This window comes from Anoplopoma fimbria, chromosome 9 (genome assembly GCF_027596085.1).
Source record: "Anoplopoma fimbria isolate UVic2021 breed Golden Eagle Sablefish chromosome 9, Afim_UVic_2022, whole genome shotgun sequence".
Taxonomy (NCBI): Eukaryota; Metazoa; Chordata; class Actinopteri; order Perciformes; family Anoplopomatidae; genus Anoplopoma; species Anoplopoma fimbria.
Window position 1 is genome coordinate 1,924,390 of NC_072457.1, and position 18,972 is coordinate 1,943,361.

The 18,972-nt window shown below is 38.7% G+C and overlaps 1 protein-coding gene across 1 annotated transcript; it reads left to right on the forward strand.

Moving 5' to 3' along the window:
- Positions 1-1,072: 1,072 nt before the first annotated feature.
- Positions 1,073-14,455, forward strand: gtpbp1l (GTP binding protein 1, like). The gene is made up of 14 exons (XM_054604910.1): positions 1,073-1,155; positions 1,373-1,551; positions 3,710-3,821; positions 5,380-5,560; positions 6,231-6,414; positions 6,979-7,143; positions 7,294-7,417; positions 8,499-8,613; positions 9,384-9,528; positions 10,592-10,774; positions 11,056-11,191; positions 11,311-11,489; positions 11,574-11,720; positions 14,313-14,455. The coding sequence occupies exons 2-14, from the start codon at positions 1,375-1,377 to the stop codon at positions 14,424-14,426; spliced, it is 1,962 nt and encodes a 653-aa protein (XP_054460885.1). The 5' UTR covers positions 1,073-1,155; positions 1,373-1,374; the 3' UTR covers positions 14,427-14,455.
- The last annotated feature ends 4,517 nt before the right edge of the window (positions 14,456-18,972 follow it).

The following is an 18,972-nucleotide window of genomic DNA, read 5'->3' on the forward strand; positions in this document are numbered from 1 at the left end:
ATTTTCAAGTTACATGTATTCACAGAATAATTATATTTTTCACTTGCTGTTTGTGCATTTAAATGTCACTTTAAATAACCATTAAGATACCATAATAATTTCCTCTTCTATTCAACTGGTACATTTATTATTCATTTCAGTACAGGTTTGCTTTCTCTTTTCAAAGATGAAAACACATTCATTATTATTTTATTATTATTATTATTATTATTATTATTATTATTATTATTATTATTATTATTATTATTATCTTTCCTTTGCCTACATGTATTCACAGAATAATTAACTGTTAAGATACCATAATAATTTCCTCTTCTATTCAACTGGTACATTTATTATTAATTTCAGTAAAGGTAAAAACATATTCATTATTATTTTTATAATTATTACTTGTCAAAGATGAAAACATATTCATTATTATTTTTATTATTAATTAATAATAATAATGACAGCATTATTATTATTATTATTATTATTATTATTATTATTATCCAATTATAAGCTTTTATTATTACAGACCACTGCATATTCCCTGCATTTATGTCATAAATTTAATCATAAAAAGATGTCAAAGATAATAATTATTCAACTTACATTTATTATTAATTTCAGTAAAGGTTTTCTTTACTTGTCAAAGATGAAAACATATTCATTATTATCATTTTTATAATTATTATTATTATTATTATTATTATCATTATTATCATTATTATTATTATTATCATTATTATTATTATTATTATTATTATTATTATCATTATTATTATTATCATTATTTATTATTATTATCATTATTATCATTATTATTATTATTATCATTATTATTATTATTATTATTATTTCATTATTATTATTATTATTATTATTATTATTATTATTATTATTATTATTATGTCACACCTAAATTTAATCAGGAAAAACCCTAATGTTCCATGTTATTTATTATGCTGACGTCACACGTCACCGTGTGGACTTTCTGAAAAGTAGGTCGGGATTTCACCACGCTGACGTAAGCACACACGTCATCGTGTTGACTCGCTCAGCCAATCCCGTGGCTCTATTCCGCTACGGGGGCGTGTCTTCCCCCTCCAGTGCTCAGAAACAGAAGCTAACCAGAATAATAAAGTTAGCTTCTCTGCTAGTTAGCAACTCCTGGTACGTGCTCATTCAAAGAGGGATTTTTAATTTTTTTTAAAAATTTGGATAAACATGTTGTTGGCTGCTGCGAGGATGCATTGTGTTCACGTATTTATAAATGTTTATATTAACAACAGCGAGCTCGAATGGTTGTTAGCGTTAGCATCAGCTAGCTAGCGCATATACGCGTGTTTATTTATCTTTGTTGTTGTTGTTGTTGTTGTTTTTCTGTTAGAAATGGCGTCGTTAGCGGCCACAGAACCGGTGGCCTGCCCGTCTGCGGACTCCATAGTGCCCGCCTGTATGTTCGCTCCGGACCGGGGCTGTGCGGACGAGGCGTCCGGCTCAGAGGGCTCCGAGGACGGGGAGCGCACCGCCGGAGAGGCCGCGGACCACCTGCACCTCAGCAGCAAGGTGGGCCTCCGACCTCCGACCTCAGGGTGGTCCTCACAGGGTGCAGGAAGGGTTCACCAGGAATGCTGCATGAGAAGAGACTGTTATGTCTGTGCAAAACAGCAGACAGTGACACGTATGTTGCTCTACATGTGACATACGTGTCACTGTCTGATTCCACATCCATACATACAAAGAGAACCAAACAAGTAAGGATTAAGTTATGTGTAGTAAGATGGAATGACACAGGGAAAAAGTATTGAACACATGAAGAAAGGGAGGTGCTAAAAGGCATGAAAGACATTTTATTACACAGGAATGTTTCACAATGAATGTTGCATGAAAAGCCTCTTTTATGTCTGTGCAAAACATCAGACCAACATACGTGTCACTGTCTGATTCCACATCCATACATACAAAGAAAACCAAACAAATACATTCAGGGATTAAGTTATGTGTAATAAAATGTCTTTCATGCCTTTTTGCACCTCCCTTTCTTCATGTGTTCAATACTTTTTCCCTGTGTCATTCCATCTTACTACACATAACTTAATTTCTGAACTTATTTGTTTGGTTTTCTTTGTATGTATGGATTACTTGGGTTGTTACCGACATCTGGTGAAAATTTCATGTCGATAGCACCTTTAGAAATATATTTACTGAGAACTTATTTGTTTGGTTTTCTTTGTATGTATGGATATGGAATCAGACAGTGACACGTATGTTGCTCTACGTGTAACTGCATCCAGCTGGCAGGTCAGCAGCCTGCTGCATGTGCACACTGTGCACTCATTTATTATTGAGCAAAGGCTGCAGAATAACTGCATTTTTCAAAAAAACACACTTTGCAAAAGCATAAAGCCTTGAAAACAAGGGTGAAATAAGTATTGAACACGTCAACATATCCATACATACAAAGAAAACCAAACAAATAAGTTCAGGGATTAAGTTATGTGTAATAAAATGGCTTTCCATGCCTTGTTGCACCTCCCTTTCTTCATGTGTTCAATACTTTCCCCCTGTGTCATTCCATCTTATTACACGTAACTTAATTTATTAACTTATTTGTTTGGTTTTCTTTGCACTCATTTGTTTATTGAGCAACGGCTGCAGAATAACTGCATTTTTCAAAAAAACACACTTTTGCAGAGCACATAGCTTTGAAAACAAGGGTGAAATAAGTATTGAACACGTCATACAAAGAAAACCCAACAAATACATTCAGGAATTAAGTTATGTGTAATAAGATGGAATGACACAGGGGAAAAGTATTGAACACATGAAGAAAGGGAGGTGCAAAAAGGCATGGAAAGCCATTTTATTTCACATAACTTAATCCCTGAACTTATTTGTTTGGTTTTCTTTGTATGTATGGATTACTTGGGTTGTTACCGACATCTGGAGAACATTTCATGTCAATAGCACCTTTGGAAATATATTTACTGAGAAAAATGGTGACGTGTTCAATACTTATTTTACCCTTGTTTTCAAGGCTATGCTATGTGCTCTGCAAAGTGTGTTTTTTGAAAAATGCAGTTAGGCTGCAGCCGTTGATCAATAAACAAATGAGTGCAAAGAAAACCAAACAAATAAGTTCAGAAATGAAGTTATGTGAAATAAGATTGAATGACAAGGAAAAAGTATTGAACACATGAAGAAAGGGAGGTGCAAAAAGGCATGGAAAGCCATTTTATTGCACAGGAATGTTTCACAATGAATGTTGCATGAAAAGAATCTTTTATGTCTGTGCAAAACATCAGACATCATACTGTTCATACATATCCATACATACAAAGAAAACCAAACAAATAAGTTCAGGGATTAAGTTATGTGTAATAAAATGGCTTTCCATGCCTTTTTGCACCTCCCTTTCTTCATGTGTTCAATACTTTTTCCCTGTGTCATTCCATCTTATTACACGTAACTTAATTTTTCAAAAAACACACTTTTGCAGAGCACAAAGCCTTGAAAACAAGGGTAAAATAAGTATTGAACACGTCATACAAAGAAAACCCAACAAATGCATTCAGAAATGAAGTTATGTGTAATCAAATGGAATGTCATGTCAATAGCACCTTTAGAAATATATTTACTGAGAACAATGGTTCAATATTTGGACTTGCTTGACTCTGTGTTTACTCTTTGCTAAGTCTATCTTTGTTGTGTCTTCCCTGTTCAGCTGGTTCTAGTGAGTCCAACGGGGCAACAGTATGATTCATTACTCAAGCATCTGAGGGAGCAGATAGGCGAAGGCTGTGGAGAGACAATCTATGTGGTTGGGATGGGTTCAGGTAAGGGTGACTAACTGTGTGAGCAGTTTAAGAATGAACTCTTCGTTTGACAATACACCTGGTTCCATCAAACAGCACATAATTAGAACGAATGTCTTTTATTATTCACACCTTGATCTATCATCAAATGTGACGTTATATTAAATGTGTGAAATAAAACAGTTGTAAGCTTGAAAATCTTGCTTACAGATTTAAAAGACCTGCTTAAAATCTCACTTAAAGAGTCTGGAGGTTAAAAAAGTTACGTTCTGCAAGCCAAAGTGCGTGCTGTATGAACTGACACATTTACTGCATGCAGTTGTTGTTGTTGTGTTGTTGTGCTGTTGTTCGATACAGTGAGATGGAGGGAAACGCCTGTGATACAAGTGGGTCAAAGCTGAAAGCTTCCTGTAGATTCAGAAGATAAAGTAAAGTGCTTCATCCCAGAACAACCTCAGTCCTGATAAGACCTTTACTGATACTGCTCTGGCCTCTAGGCTTTCATAATCAATAACATTAGCTGTTGCCGATGCTTCTACCATCATAGATAATCAGATCTAATGTTGAAAAAAGATTATTGATCAACTGATTATTCTAAATGAAGATAATGCGTTCCTAACATTTATGAAAAAATCTAATATGATAATAAAATAAAAAAACGGATTAAATATCTCTATATTATCATTGGCAATAATGCAGATATGTAAAAAATGAATTTAAGAGATGAGAAGATTATTTTGTTATGTTATAGACTGGTGGGGTTTGTTAATATTTTTCATACAAAGCAGAGTCACCACTGTGTAGTAACACAAACGTCACTCTGTCAGCTGTGGCCCCGTGTGTCCTCACAGGCAGCTAACCCCATTTGTTTAGTTTTCGCTCTGAACTCCTCTGCTCCACAAACAGCCACGAGGGCTTTTGTCGTCAACCAGAGTTATTTTTTGCCTGTTGCAGCAACACATGTGACCCTTGTGGACTGTTGGTGGGTCAAAGGGTGTCGGATTCTCCCATGTCAGCAGAGGGAATGTCAATAGTTCACCAGTTTCTGTCTGGACGAGGAGCCGGCTGTCTGGCCTGTTGACCTGAATGGTTGTTTCTGGTTCTCAATCTGATACCAGTTTTTGTGTCCAGTTTATGGAATGCTGTTTATATTGAGTGAAGCAACAGTGAGCCACTTAAACCACTAAGTAGTTGGTGTAATAAGATAAGATAATCCTTTATTAGTCCGACAGCGGGGAAATTTACAGGATTACAGCAGCAGAGAGGATAGTGCAAAAAAAAGACACAAAAAAACAAGTAATCACACAGTAAAGAATAATAAATAAGTAAAAAAGCGTTAAAACAACAATAACTGAACTATTCTATAAAAAGGGATGATTGGTAATATTGAGTGAAGGCCTAACATAAAGTTCCTTCACTGAACAAGACACTAACTAGTTTTTACTTAGAAAGTTATACCTCTATGTAGTAACCTTTGACAATCTGATATTCTTGGATTCGGCCCAAGACGACTTTGTTGTACGGTCACAGAAAAAGTTTTTTCTTCCTCACGTTGTCCATCTCTCTCCTCTCTGGTTAGACGGGGGTGACTACGGTCTGGATGAGAAGGACATGGAGGCGTCGGTCGCCACGGTGCGGTCGCTATGTGAACAAATTGAGGCCGACCTGATTTTCCTGAGAGAGAGGACTGACACCGGCGGGAAGATTCGTGACTACCTCATCCGCCGGCGTGTGGGCGAGCAGGATTTCCTGGAAGTCAGGTAAAATTCAGAGAGATGTTTAGAAACCGATCAGAATTCCAATGTCTTTTTCTTATGTCTCATATTGTCTAGAAATCCTTATGTAATCCAATAGATTGTATTTTCACATGTCTTTTAGTATTAGATTGTTATGTGGGTTTTGTTTTTCGATGGGGAAATGGATGAGTCGTCTGTGTTGAGGATACATGTTATTTTACAGCAAAACCCCTCTACAAACACAAAACAAAAACACAATATCAGGAACAGACATACAGACAATAAACAAGGTTTTTGCTTAATTAAAGGTACAGTATGTAGCATTTCAAGGGCTCTTTTGGCAGAAATGTAATATAATATTTACTACTATTTTTCATTGGTGAATAATCAGCTGAAAATAAGAATTGTTGGCTTAGAATGAGCCCTTCATATCTACATAGGGAGCTGGTTCTTTTCATGGAGTCGGCCATGTTGCACCGTCATGTTTCTACAGAAGCCCAGAACGGACTAGCCAAACACTGACTCTAGAGAGAAACTTTGACATTTTAACAATACCTGAAGGTCAACATATTTCTCCTGCATGCTTGAGAAGGGAGTGGTGAGCTGAAGGGCCTTCAACATGTGTCATGTTTACACTGAAACCTGTTGTTCTCACTCTTCATATTTTCCTCCTCCTCCTCCCTCTCGCCTCCAGGGTGGCGGTGGTAGGGAACGTGGACGCGGGGAAGAGCACTCTGCTGGGGGTGCTGACCCACGGTGAGCTGGACAATGGCAGAGGCTTTGCTCGCCAGAAGCTCTTTAGACACAAACATGAAATGGAGAGTGGCAGGACCAGCAGTGTGGGCAATGATATCCTGGGTTTTGACCAGGAGGGACAGGTGAGCTTCTGCCAACGCTCAAGATTTACAGCATGAGCAATGGATGGCCATGGCAAGTGCTAGATGAAGAGAGTAACAGCTCCTCTTCTGAGAGTTCTACTTCTCAAAGACATTTGGTTTAATTACAAAACATCAAAAACAGTGTGATTACTACTTAATAAGCAAGCTTTGTTGATTCCTCAAAGTGTTTTATAGATGTGAGATGTGATACCATAGCAACAAACGATGCATCATTATACTGGGCACAATGTTTTTGTTGCATGAGAAGAAAACATCTCACAGTGTGCATCTCACACTGCTCACAGTTGTACAATATGCAAATGTTTATGGTGTAAAAGGAAAAAGAGAGACTTCCTTTACGTTGAAAATCCAGATACACGGCCAAATTGACTGAAATATTTTGTCAATATGAGCAGTAGGCTAAATATGTTCAATTCCACTTCTCATTCAGATTAAATACCAGTTTAATGTGGAGAAATCGTTTTATTGTACAGCATGTTTTCATTTCTTTCTCATGTTGTGTAAATCATCTCCTGTTCTCTGCGTCTGCTCCTTCTCCTTCAGGTGGTGAACAAGCCGGACAGCCACGGTGGCGGCCTGGACTGGACCAAGATCTGTGAGAAATCCTCAAAGGTCATCACCTTCATTGACCTGGCGGGCCACGAGAAGTACCTCAAGACCACCGTGTTCGGCATGACGGGACACCTACCGGATTTCTGCATGCTCATGGTGAGAGAGGAGAGAGGGTTGGGGAAGAGTGTGGACTTGTATTGTTGTTTCATTTTCAATTCCTGATTAAACCGCCTCTGCAAACTCTAAATAGATTATTAAAGACAACCCTCTTCTGTTTCCCTGTTCCCCCTCTCTCTCTTGTCTCAGGTTGGCAGTAACGCTGGCATCGTTGGCATGACCAAAGAGCATCTGGGTCTGGCTCTGGCCCTGAATGTGCCGGTGTTTGTAGTGGTGACTAAGATAGACATGTGTCCAGCCAACATCCTGCAAGGTAAAGAGACATACCACTGTTTGACTCATAGACCTGTTGTTGTAGGAACCCCAAAAAAGCCGTTTATGTTTCAAGGTGCAATGTGGTGTAACGCTTGGCCACTTGCTCCAAAAATATACGGGGCAGCATATCACCTGAAGTACTTGGTTCATATCATCAAGAATATGCTAAATTCTAAATGAGTTGGCGGATTTTGGGGATCAGAGGGTTAAATCGAGGCATTTAAAAAAAAAAAATTGTCCTGGGAGTCGCTAAATACACTTAAAAAGTAATCTGCTCTCTACCTCCAAAATGTTTTTTTCCTCTCATGTTGAACTGAGGACAGAATGGACGCTACAGTTAGTAGTTTTTACTAGAAAGGACAGGCCGCAGCTAGCTGGTTAGCATGCTCATTTCAGTAGCTGTCTCAGAACATACATAACCATACATACATAAGTGTCTTTTACATACCTGACATAACCTTTACACTGTAATCTCTTCGCATTCTGTTGTTGATGCCATTTTTATTTATGTTTTAACAAACATTCCTGCCAGACCTTATACATTACACCTTTTTAATCACGAGCTTCACATCTCTGCACAGCCTCTGACAAAGTAAGATAAGTTACCACACAGTGAGAAGCCAGTTTTAGTGAGAATAATGTCCTGCATGGGGAATTAATTATACCCACAGCAGTAATTACATCAGTACTACAACACCACCATTACATACTAGCTGTTTTTTTGGTTTAAAACTTTGTAGAAACTATTCCCTCTTCACACTAATTGGCTGTGATTTAATGACGCTATGGTAATGTGTATGAAATTCAACAATCAATCACAATGAAAGCTTCTCAATGAAGGTGATGAATTGTACACCCTAAAAGGCTGGAGAGCTTTTAATGTGAAACAAAAGGAGGAAGTGCTGAGTTTTCATGAACAGAAAATTGCTGAAAGAGCAAATTAACAAAGAAAGTGGGAGCAGTGGAGACGATGGGAAGTCTTCTCACTAAAATATGATAAAATAAGACGTTCTGACTGCCGTTTTTTTTGTTTTGAGAATTACTCGTGCGATGAATATTTTGTGTTTGTGTTCCTGCAGAGACGTTAAAACTGTTACAGAGGTTACTAAAGTCGCCGGGCTGCAGGAAAATCCCCGTGCTGGTCCAGAACACGGATGATGTCATCGTCACAGCCTCCAACTTCAGCTCTGAGAGGTGAGAGCGAAGGAGAGCATAAATAGATTGTTCAAAGATGGAGAGAAATGAAAAACAGACTGACGTGATGATGATGTGACAGGAAGCAACAAAGAAAATGTTTTATTGAAACAGGTCGTCTCATTGAGATCGTGATCTCGAGAGACCTGGAAAAAAAATTACAAGTACCGTAGTATTGAGAGTATAGTCTTCATCAAGTCAGATGAGAGATTACTTTTTTTGCAGCTCAGTCCATTAGTGAGGACAATAGTTGAAACCTTTTCTTCAAAGCTCAGATCAAACATGCGTTACATTGTTAAATCTATCCAAAATTTAAAAGAAATTTTAAAAAACATTCCTATAATTTTCCCCTTTCATTTGCATTTAAAAAATAACTGAAGTAAAATGCATTACTCCGGGTAATGAGAACTGAAACAGGCCTTCAAAATAAAAAAACAAAATGTTGAAATCTGTTGTTTTAGACATAAATGATTTTCAAAATACTTCCAAAGTTGTGACTCCTCAGCTTTGTAATTATGGCAGAACTAGAATACTATTGCAGCCTCGGTGAGTATTTTGGCTCTTAAGACCAGTGCATTTCTACTTAAACATATTTCCTCTTGCATCTTCAAAACATCTCGTCTTCAGTCTCAAATGTGTGTTAACATTCAACAGCATCTTTGATCCCTTTGGCTTCAGTTCCAAGTAGTAGTTTCTGTTTGTCTTGTAATTACCGTGTTTGAGAGTCATTTTTTACAGTCAGACATTTTCTCCTCCTCCCTTCCCTGCAGGATGTGTCCAATTTTTCAAATCTCAAACGTGACGGGGGAGAACATGGAGCTGCTGAAGATGTTCCTCAACCTCCTCTCGTCCAGGACCAACTTCAACAACGATGAGCCTGCTGAGTTCCAAATAGACGACACATACTCAGTGCCGGTACGGAATACAACACACAGCTGTACACACAGAGATGTCTTTTCTCTCCTGGTTCCTCGCTTCCCTTTTTCAAAACATTTAAAATGATTATGAACAGGGTCAACCAGATCAAACAGAACGGTTGGCAGCTGCAGTTTGAGAGTCTCTGCTGTTTAGGTTTATTACTGTGTGAAAGCAATAAGAGACGGTAGTAGAGATCAAAATGGGGACTTTGTGTTGGTTTACTAGAAAGTAAATGTGTTTTTTGTGAGTGTGCATTGAAAAGGCGGAATGATAGTGTGTCACGGACTGAAGATTAGTATGACGTTAGCTGTAAAGCTAAAGCTGTGAGGGTAGCAGTGAACAGTTTAGGCTTTTGGTGCATGCAGTTTATTGGTTAATAAATGGTACAGCTCCTCAAGACCCAAGCAGTTTGTCATTATGACACGTTCAGGGGAATCAAAAAGTAGCCTGCATCAGCAACCTGCGAAGCAGTCGCCACAGAGCTAAATCCTGCTTGCATTGATGTACAGCATGATTAACATAATATTATGTTTGTTTATGAAAGGACTAACGGAGCCAATAGTGTCTGACAGGCTGTGAGCCGAGGCCGGAACGCAAAGGGGATCAGATTTCATTAGATGTGGGGACTTTGTGTTTGTTTAGTGGAAAGATCATGTGTCCTTAGGGCTGACGAGTAGAGACATGAGTAGAGACATGACAGAATAAGTCTCAAAGAAAACTAAAACTACACCAATATGGAAACAGTCTGGATTTGAAGCCAGCGATTGTTCGTGGTGCTGCTTCACTCGCTGCTTCTTCTTCTTTTCTGGTGTTTATTTGGCGGTTTGCAAACCATCTTAGAGGTGCATTACCACCACAAAGTGGACTGGAGAAGCTACACTCGCATTCATGGACTCTGTCAGTGCCAGAATGTTCCACTTGTGAGCGGTTGCTGACTGTGTGGCACCTAGTGGTAACGTTTGGTACAGCATGTTGGGTCAGGAGTTTGGCTTAATGTCATGAATATGAAAAGCAGAGAGTCTCTACTGAAGTATGCGATTGTTGATTTTTCTCCTGGCAGGGTGTGGGCACAGTAGTTTCAGGGACTACGTTACGTGGAATGATACGACTGAATGACACGCTACTCTTAGGCCCGGACCCGCTGGGCACCTTCATCCCCATCGCCGTCAAATCCATCCACCGCAAAAGAATGCCCGTCAAAGAGGTCCGCGGGGGACAGACGGCGTCCTTTGCCCTCAAGAAGGTTTGTGGGGGAAATAATCTGCTGTTTTAGAACATTTTAATGCTTTTTTTTTAGACAACCTGGCACTAAGTTAAGTTTTTAAATTCCCCTTTTTCTGAAACTTTTGGGTGTAATATGCATTTGAATTAGTTTCATAGCTTAAAAATCTGTTTTTTTTTAATGCATGCAAATCCCAATTTGTGGGTTTTAGCTCGTGTTCTGTCTCTTAATTCTGGATTTGGCCTCATCAAGTCCCCCTTCTTCGTCTTCACTGTTCCCGCTGTGTTCTCGCCATGTCTCAGATCAAACGGTCGTCCATAAGGAAAGGCATGGTGATGGTTTCCCCGAAGCTGATGCCACAGGCCACCTGGGAGTTTGAAGCTGAGATTCTGGTGCTCCACCACCCCACCACGATATCCCCAAGATACCAGGCCATGGGTTAGTTCCAACACAGTCCTTTACCCCGTTTTTAAGCTTCTATATGTCGTTGGTTCGCCCTGAACCATTGCTCTCTCTCTCTCTCTCTCTCTCTCTCTCTCTCTCCATCATCACACCAGTCCACTGTGGCAGCATCAGGCAGACGGCCACCATCCTCACCATGAACAAAGATTGTCTGCGGACGGGGGACAAGGCCGCAGTCCACTTCCGCTTCATCAAGACCCCCGAGTACCTGCACTGTGACCACAAACTGGTGTTCAGGGAAGGCCGCACCAAAGCTGTGGGCACCATCACCAAGGTACCGGAGCTCGTTATCCCTCTCTGTATTTCAACACTTGATTCATGCAGCTCAACTCACGTCGGCCACGCTTGTGATTTTCAGCTTCTCCAAGCAGTAAACACCCAGGCAGCTAAGGCCCAGCAGGCCAAGCTGCTGGCCAGTAAGAAGACTTTCAAAGACGGCACGGCAGCCAATGAGGAGGCCGGATCGACAGCACGACCGCCCAGTCCGAACTCAGCACAGCTACCAGTGAGTGAACCAATGCTCCGTGCACCTTTTTATTATATACAGTGTAATACTTCCTGGTTACAGCATGTTTTATGCACCCAGTATTGGATACATTAATTAGTTAATTAAAAGTATTTGATGTAAACAGTTAGCCTCATGTATCACTGTCTTGCATTTATCAGCATTGCACCAAAAGTGATTAATTCTCAATTCAGAGCTGATTCCATGTTTGTTTTTTTCTTATTCAATCGTCAAAATCATGACATAATGCAGGACAGTTACCCTTGATTCAGGGTAGAATCATTGATTACTAAAATAATGAAAAAGATTTATTGAAAAAGCTACATTTTCCTCGTGTCAATAGGGCAATATTCTTTTTTTTTTTTACTTATTCATTCAACCATATTTGGTTACCTCTTAATAGTAAAGGCAATTTATCTGAACTATTTCGTAATGATGCTCCAGTTAGGATTATCTCTGCAACAAACTGAGCCATGTGTTTGAATGTTAAAAGTCATTTCTAATGCTACTTGTTTCCTTTTCTTTAAATGTTTGGGTGTATTTCTCTTCCACTGTCTCCTCTCTCTTACCGGTCTTAACTTTTATTCGCCTTCTCACCCTTCCCCTCATATCCTGCTTCCATCTCCTCTTTACGGTTACACTCATTTCCCGCGTCATTCTTTCTCATTTTCTCTCCACCTCCTCGTTTCCCTCCTCTCTGCCTTCTCTGCCCTTCATGCTCTTTTTTCCCCTCCTCCTTTAACACTTTTCTTCTACCACCTCTCTTGCTTTTCCCTCTCTCCCTGTCTTGGCATGCTGCGTCAGACAGTGGCAGAGGAGGAGGCTCTATGTAAAGATGGCAACAAAGAGAACAAGGTAAAGACGTTCCTGCAGAGTCGTGACGGGGTCCTTATCTTCTGAACTCTTGTGCATCACTTTTAAAAAAAGTTCCTTTTTTCAGGTTCCTCTGATGTTCTTAGAGGATGGTTAAATATCTTTTATCTCAGTCAATTTAAGCCCTCATAACCACCAAATATTATTTTTCAGATTTTTCAATCCTTTAAATACCAGTTTACATAATGCGGTTTAAAAGAAAACCACCAAAATTGTAGTATTTTCTGTGTACTAAATGCTAAATCCTCCTCCTGGGTAATGTTAATTATTAGTGACATACATTTTAATGTATTTTAATGTATTTTTTTCCCCCCAGGGATATATTTACATATTTGCCTACATAGGGCAAACATGAGGAAATACCTTAATCTGGTGGAAAATAGTAAAAACGACAGTTTTGAAGCCACGGCCCCAGATTAACAGCCTATAATAGAATGTTTATAAAAGGCTGTGGTTTTCATTTGGGAAACCTTGCTCCATAAAGGTGTGTGTGTCTGTATTTTGGATACACAGGTCATTTAAGACTTATTATAGGAGATGAGGTTGAACTTCCAAAATTCTGAAAGAAAAAAACAAAATTACACCTTCGCCGAAATGTTTGCCATACGCTAACACAGACGAAATTGATCGCGATATTGAAAAAGCCAAAAATGTCTCAAGTGATGCATAAGGGTTATTAATCTTGGATTTTGTTTTGTTGTCGGTTTCCTCACTTTCTAAACTTTCTAAACCGGTGTTCTCTGAGCATGCATACGTCTTACTTGTATTCAGAGTTTCACAGAGTTGAACCTGGAAGCTAATCTGGTGTTTGACTGCTGAACTGGAGCGCAGTGGTTTTTGATTAGAATCAGTTATGGTTGAGGTGCTGTGTTGTTTTTCTCCCTTTTTTCCCTGGTTGTGCAAATTACTTGCAGTATTTTAATGTGAGGTTTATGTATTTGTAACTAAGTTAGGGTTCTCCCTAGAGATGGACTAATACCATTTTTTTCCTTCCCGATTAGGGAAAATTAGGCAAATATCTATTGAATATGACTCTAACTTGTTGAGTAGTATTGATTGGGATCGGGAAGAGAGTGACACGTGTTGTTGTCTCTGTGTATCATAAATAAGCATATAAATGGTATGATATTGGTGATATTTGATGGGTGTATCTGAGGTATTTCTCATGCTGGTATTGGTATCAGGACAACTCTAGTTCTCCCTGGTCGTGGGATTTAATCATTCCATATTTCATTTAGAATATTTCGTCTTAAAAGATTTGAAAAGCTGCAAATAGTTATAATTAGAATTTCATACATTTGCAGTTACAACACTTGACCACCCAACAAAATGAAGACCACACCTGCTAGATGTCAGATGAAACTCTTACACTTTTATTGATTATCACAATAAGCAGAGGTGATACAACACAGAAAGAAAGTTGTATATTTAATGAATAAGGACATTCTAGAGGACTGAAAACCTCCTGCGGTAAACCTTTAACCTTTGGGATCTACTTTCTCATTTTATTCCTCCTCTTAGGACAAACTTTAACCAAGTCTTTACCTTCTTAACCTTTTAAGTTCAAAGCACGCGTGAGACATTCATTCCTGTTTCTCATCAATGCACCGTGACATCTAAACTGTTCTGTACCAACCGGTTTACCTGCTGTTCTTCATTGTTCTACGTTGATTCACTCACTGACTGATACTCACTGTTCTGTTTCCTGTCTGTGTGCAGCTCAAGTCGGGAGGCGGAGGACGTCGGCGAGGCGGCCAGAGACATCGAGGGAAAGGTCTGAACGCGGCTACAATCTCTACAGCGGTTCCAGCAGGAGCAGCAGGCACCGCCTAAACAAAAAACACACCATCTCATCTCTTTAACGGAGGACGTCGGCGAGGGGGGGGGGACTGCATGGCCCTGCAGAGGCTGTGTGCAAAGACTAAACGCCCATGTTTCTTTAATATTAAAGGATAATTCACCCATTTTTCTTCCAGTTAGTGATTGATTCTCAACATGAAGTAAATTGAAAACTTTATTGGTTGACTGCAGATTTCTATTTAGTTTGAGTTTTTTTTAAGTTTTTTTTGCAGTTATCTGAAATATCTAGCATTACATAACCTTTTTATAATAATTTTAATTCAAGTTTTGGGGGGTGTTCGTAGTTCATGATGATACTTATTTTATAGCATTAAATGTTTTCCCCACCCAGCAGAGGCATCGGTCACACAAATGGGTTTTTTTGTTGCTCATTTCCTTTTTCTTATTATTCACCTCTGCCTGACTTTCATTTTTTTTTTTACAAATTTCTTCCTCATTGAGACTAGAAGTTACAATACATTTATGGAATTGATGACATGAAGCAAAGCATTTTATAAATTGTAAGACACTGGTTACATTTTGTAGTCTTGAAGCCGGTTTGCCCTCCCGGTAGTTAAAATCCTCCTCTGGAAATCAGTTTGAAGATTTGCTTTCCCAGTTTTTCTGAAAAATGACATCGTAGATAAAGAGCAAAGCGGTCTCTTATCCATTTGATATGACATGCATTATGTTTAACCCTCCTTCCATTGAAAGGTCATTTTATCATTATTACTTTTTGCCAATGTTCAATATTCAATATTTCAACCCAAGCAGCACAACTTTCTTCCATTTCGATGCAGTCTGACCACTAAAAAAAACCCAATCCAGAATCTGACAATGTCAAGCACAAATTCATTCAGCAGTGGTGTTACACACCTTAAATGTCAAAAGGCCAAGTGAGAACATGTATAAATTATTGTTAAATAATGCAGCTGTGACTCGAGCGCACATTATCTCTTCTTACTCAACATGAATCAGAATGTGGCTGCAAGACGGATGTTTCAAGGCTTCAACGGGCAAAACCAAATGTTTTAAAGACAGGAAGTCATGTGACCCCAGATCAAATGTCTTTGGGTACAAACTGTATCCATGATTTACAGATATTTGATATAAATCAGTTTCAACTCCAGTAGTCCATCAGCCAGATAAACCATTTAAGGTTTTAAGCCATAACAATTCAATATAGGTAGAACAGAAACTCCCATTCAAGTCAACATACGTAGAAAGAGGCCAATTTGAAGTGTACCGGTTGCCATTATGACCATTTGACTCGTTTTCTGTAACCAGTGTAGCATGAGAGTGTGGTGGAATTACCAAAGATAGCTAGCGTATAGCTGGCTAGTTAGCTAGCTCGCTAATTTCTCCCTTGCAGTAATGCTACACTGGTTACAGAAGAGGAGCCGGAAAGGTGGCTAGTGGCCCGCTAACTAGCCAGTCTCCAAAGCTGCGTCCCATCGAGCTGAACACTTTATGGCCTCGCTAACGCATATTGTCGTCATAACGAATAACAAAAATCACAATCTTCCTGTGAATCAGATGAACCCGGAACACAACGTTCCTCCCCTACTCTAGTTTCCAGGTCTGAACACAGTCGTCGTGTACAAGCTAGTCAGCATTTGCAGGTCGCCTCTAATAAGCTAACATAAACCATTGAACACATCGAACTAAACTAAAGTTGCTACGTTTTATTGGACCTGACCACTATGATCTTTTGTTTTCCTCTGGTTTTATCGAGTTGTGCGGAGGTCACTGAATATTTTGGGGATTCACAATTCATTTTTTTTTTCTTCTTCTATGATTTCATGCTGGTCAGCCTGTTCTGAATTACCCATTTTATAAAGATCACAAAACATACTGAACTGCCAGATTATTAGACTTTCCCTTTTTGTCTTTTTTCTTTTTTTCTGAAGGGACACATTTTATTTGTTTGTACAAAAATACAACATTGTGCAGAGGAACTAAGGATGAGAATATTATGCCATTTGAATTTAAGTGGTGCCAGTTTGTGTTGTAAATCCTTTTAAATAAAGATGTTATAGAAAAGTGATGTGGATTCTATTTTTTTTTGCACATTTGAGACGTTCAGTTGATGCGTGAAAGACAATCAGCTAATGGAGTTTAACAGGATTGAGCTGAAAGGAGGCTGTTTACATTGAATTTAGATTTATTTTGCAGATCAGATAATTTGCTTTTTCAATGCTTACATGCCATCGTTACCTCACTAGCATTCTACATTAGCTTGTAGATGCCCTTTGACCTTCTTTATTTTATGACTTTTACAGAATACAGAAAACAAATGCTTAAAACAATTACTGCAAGCAAGGAAAGACACAGACAATGGTTGACGTCACAATGACAACGTCCACTTCTCATGTACAGTCTGTGGGTGTGACATGAAACTAAGGTACCCATCCAGAATCAAAAACCAGGACGGTATTAATGAAATTATATAACATAAAAATGTTTTTCTTGTAGTGCAAACAACAGCGAAGTATCACCAACACTGATTAACCAGTTTATAACTACCACAAGCATTTTGTCATGCTGCTATTTTCTTATCTATAGACATTTTTATTAATACGCCAAGTTGGATTACAGTTCAACGCACCTGCAGAACGAGCTGCAGCCTACTCCGTCTCGTTGTTTACCTGCATCCTCACGTTTTGTTCCCATCGTTGGTCATCTGTGACTTTAGAACAACAGATTTTTGCACAGTCAAAAGATATAAAAAGTGTGCGTCCTGGCCACATACACGTCGATCCCACTGGTCAGCAGCAGAGGACGTTGTTCCAGTTTCTGTTTCAAAAGTAGTTTAAAAAAGTTAAAAGAAAGAAGGCTTAAGAGAGCAGTTGCAAAATAATCTCCAACTCTAAGTTCTTTGTTTGCCATAATGACAAAAAAAAATACATCAAACCAAATAACAGGTTCTACTAAATAACTTTGGGATCCAAATATGTTTGAGGGCACAATGTGACTTTTTCATACATCTAAAGTCTCTTGTTAAAGCGTTGCCTCACATTGGAGGCGTTGACAGTTGAGTCTGTAATCAGCAACAGGAAGTCGTGGAGACAGATTTCAAATCGCTTTCACAGCAACGCTCACACAAACAACTCTCTTACGGCTTCGGGGGACACTCGGCAATGGAGGCCCACTATTGATGCAAAGGGCTTTTAATCAAACGTGTTCAATAGTTCAGAGAGAGTCACCCTTCCAGTCATAATTGTTTTCAAACCCCCTTTTGGCCCTGATACGGTAGTCTGTAACAACTCAGTGCTTCAGCAACATTTTAATCAAAGTCTCCCTCTGTGGATATCAGCGTCGACTCATTTTCACAGACGGTGTTCGCTCATATGGAAATGGAAATGGGAATGGTCTCCGAATGCAGAGCCCGGGGATCAATGAATGACTTGATGAATGAAGGTGGAGGCATTTCCAGGTTGCACTCTTTAACAGTTTATGAAAGTATTAAAGAAACAACTCCCGGGCAGCACGTCCCTGTGATTCTGTTCAGAGAAACGAGGTTTGAAAAAGGCAGTTAAGGTGAATACACAAAAGGGATATATGGGAGTAAACAAATCACCATGTCTCTCCGACTGGTTTTATTGGCTTACCGACTGTGCGGTGTGAGGGGCCTCATCGCTGAGTCAGCAGGACCGAATGGACCGAGGCGCTGTCAAAATATGCAGAGTCATTGTTTCCTCTCTAGCGTGATATGAAGGGACTTAAATATTGCTTTACTGGAGATTCTCAAAAGGGCAAAGACGTATTCATTGTGATGCAACACGTCGTCACGCACACACATTTTGACTGAGCAGACTGAGCAGTCAGCAGCTCTGGTGTCTAGAGTTAATCTATGGTTCTCTATTGTACAGTGCATGTTATGCACCTATTAAGATATACAATGAGTCCAAAATATGGCTTTTAAATGAATTACGTACAACTATTCTTTTTTATGACTCACTATACTATAATTTTTTTTGAAATGCTACCATGAATTTAATGTGGTAGTACTTTTCAAAAGTCATAAAGTCAATAGTATATTACTTTTTTAACATACTATGCTGACTTTCATGCCTCATTACTTTTTTATGACTTTTTTCAACATTCTCTACTATGACTTTTAGATGCTTTTCTTTCAGCATACATTAAAAATGCTTTATTTTTTTTTTACATAGAATACTGACATTTTTTACTATACTGTACATTATTATGACTTTTTCATGACATTTTTTTTACTATGACTTTTTTAATGAAACTATTATACTATGACATTATTAGGCATACTATACGAAGACCTTTTCAGATCTTTTAACAAAAAAATATAGTTTGACATTTTTTAATGAAATTTTTCGACATACTATACTATGACTTTTTTAATGACATTTTTCGACTACTTATACTTTGACATTATTAGGCATACTCTATGAAGACCTTTTCATGTGTTTTATCGAAAAAGTAAAGTTTGATTTTTTTCATGAAATGATTCGACGTTCTATACTATGACTTCATTTTCTTACATTTTTCAACATATTATACTATG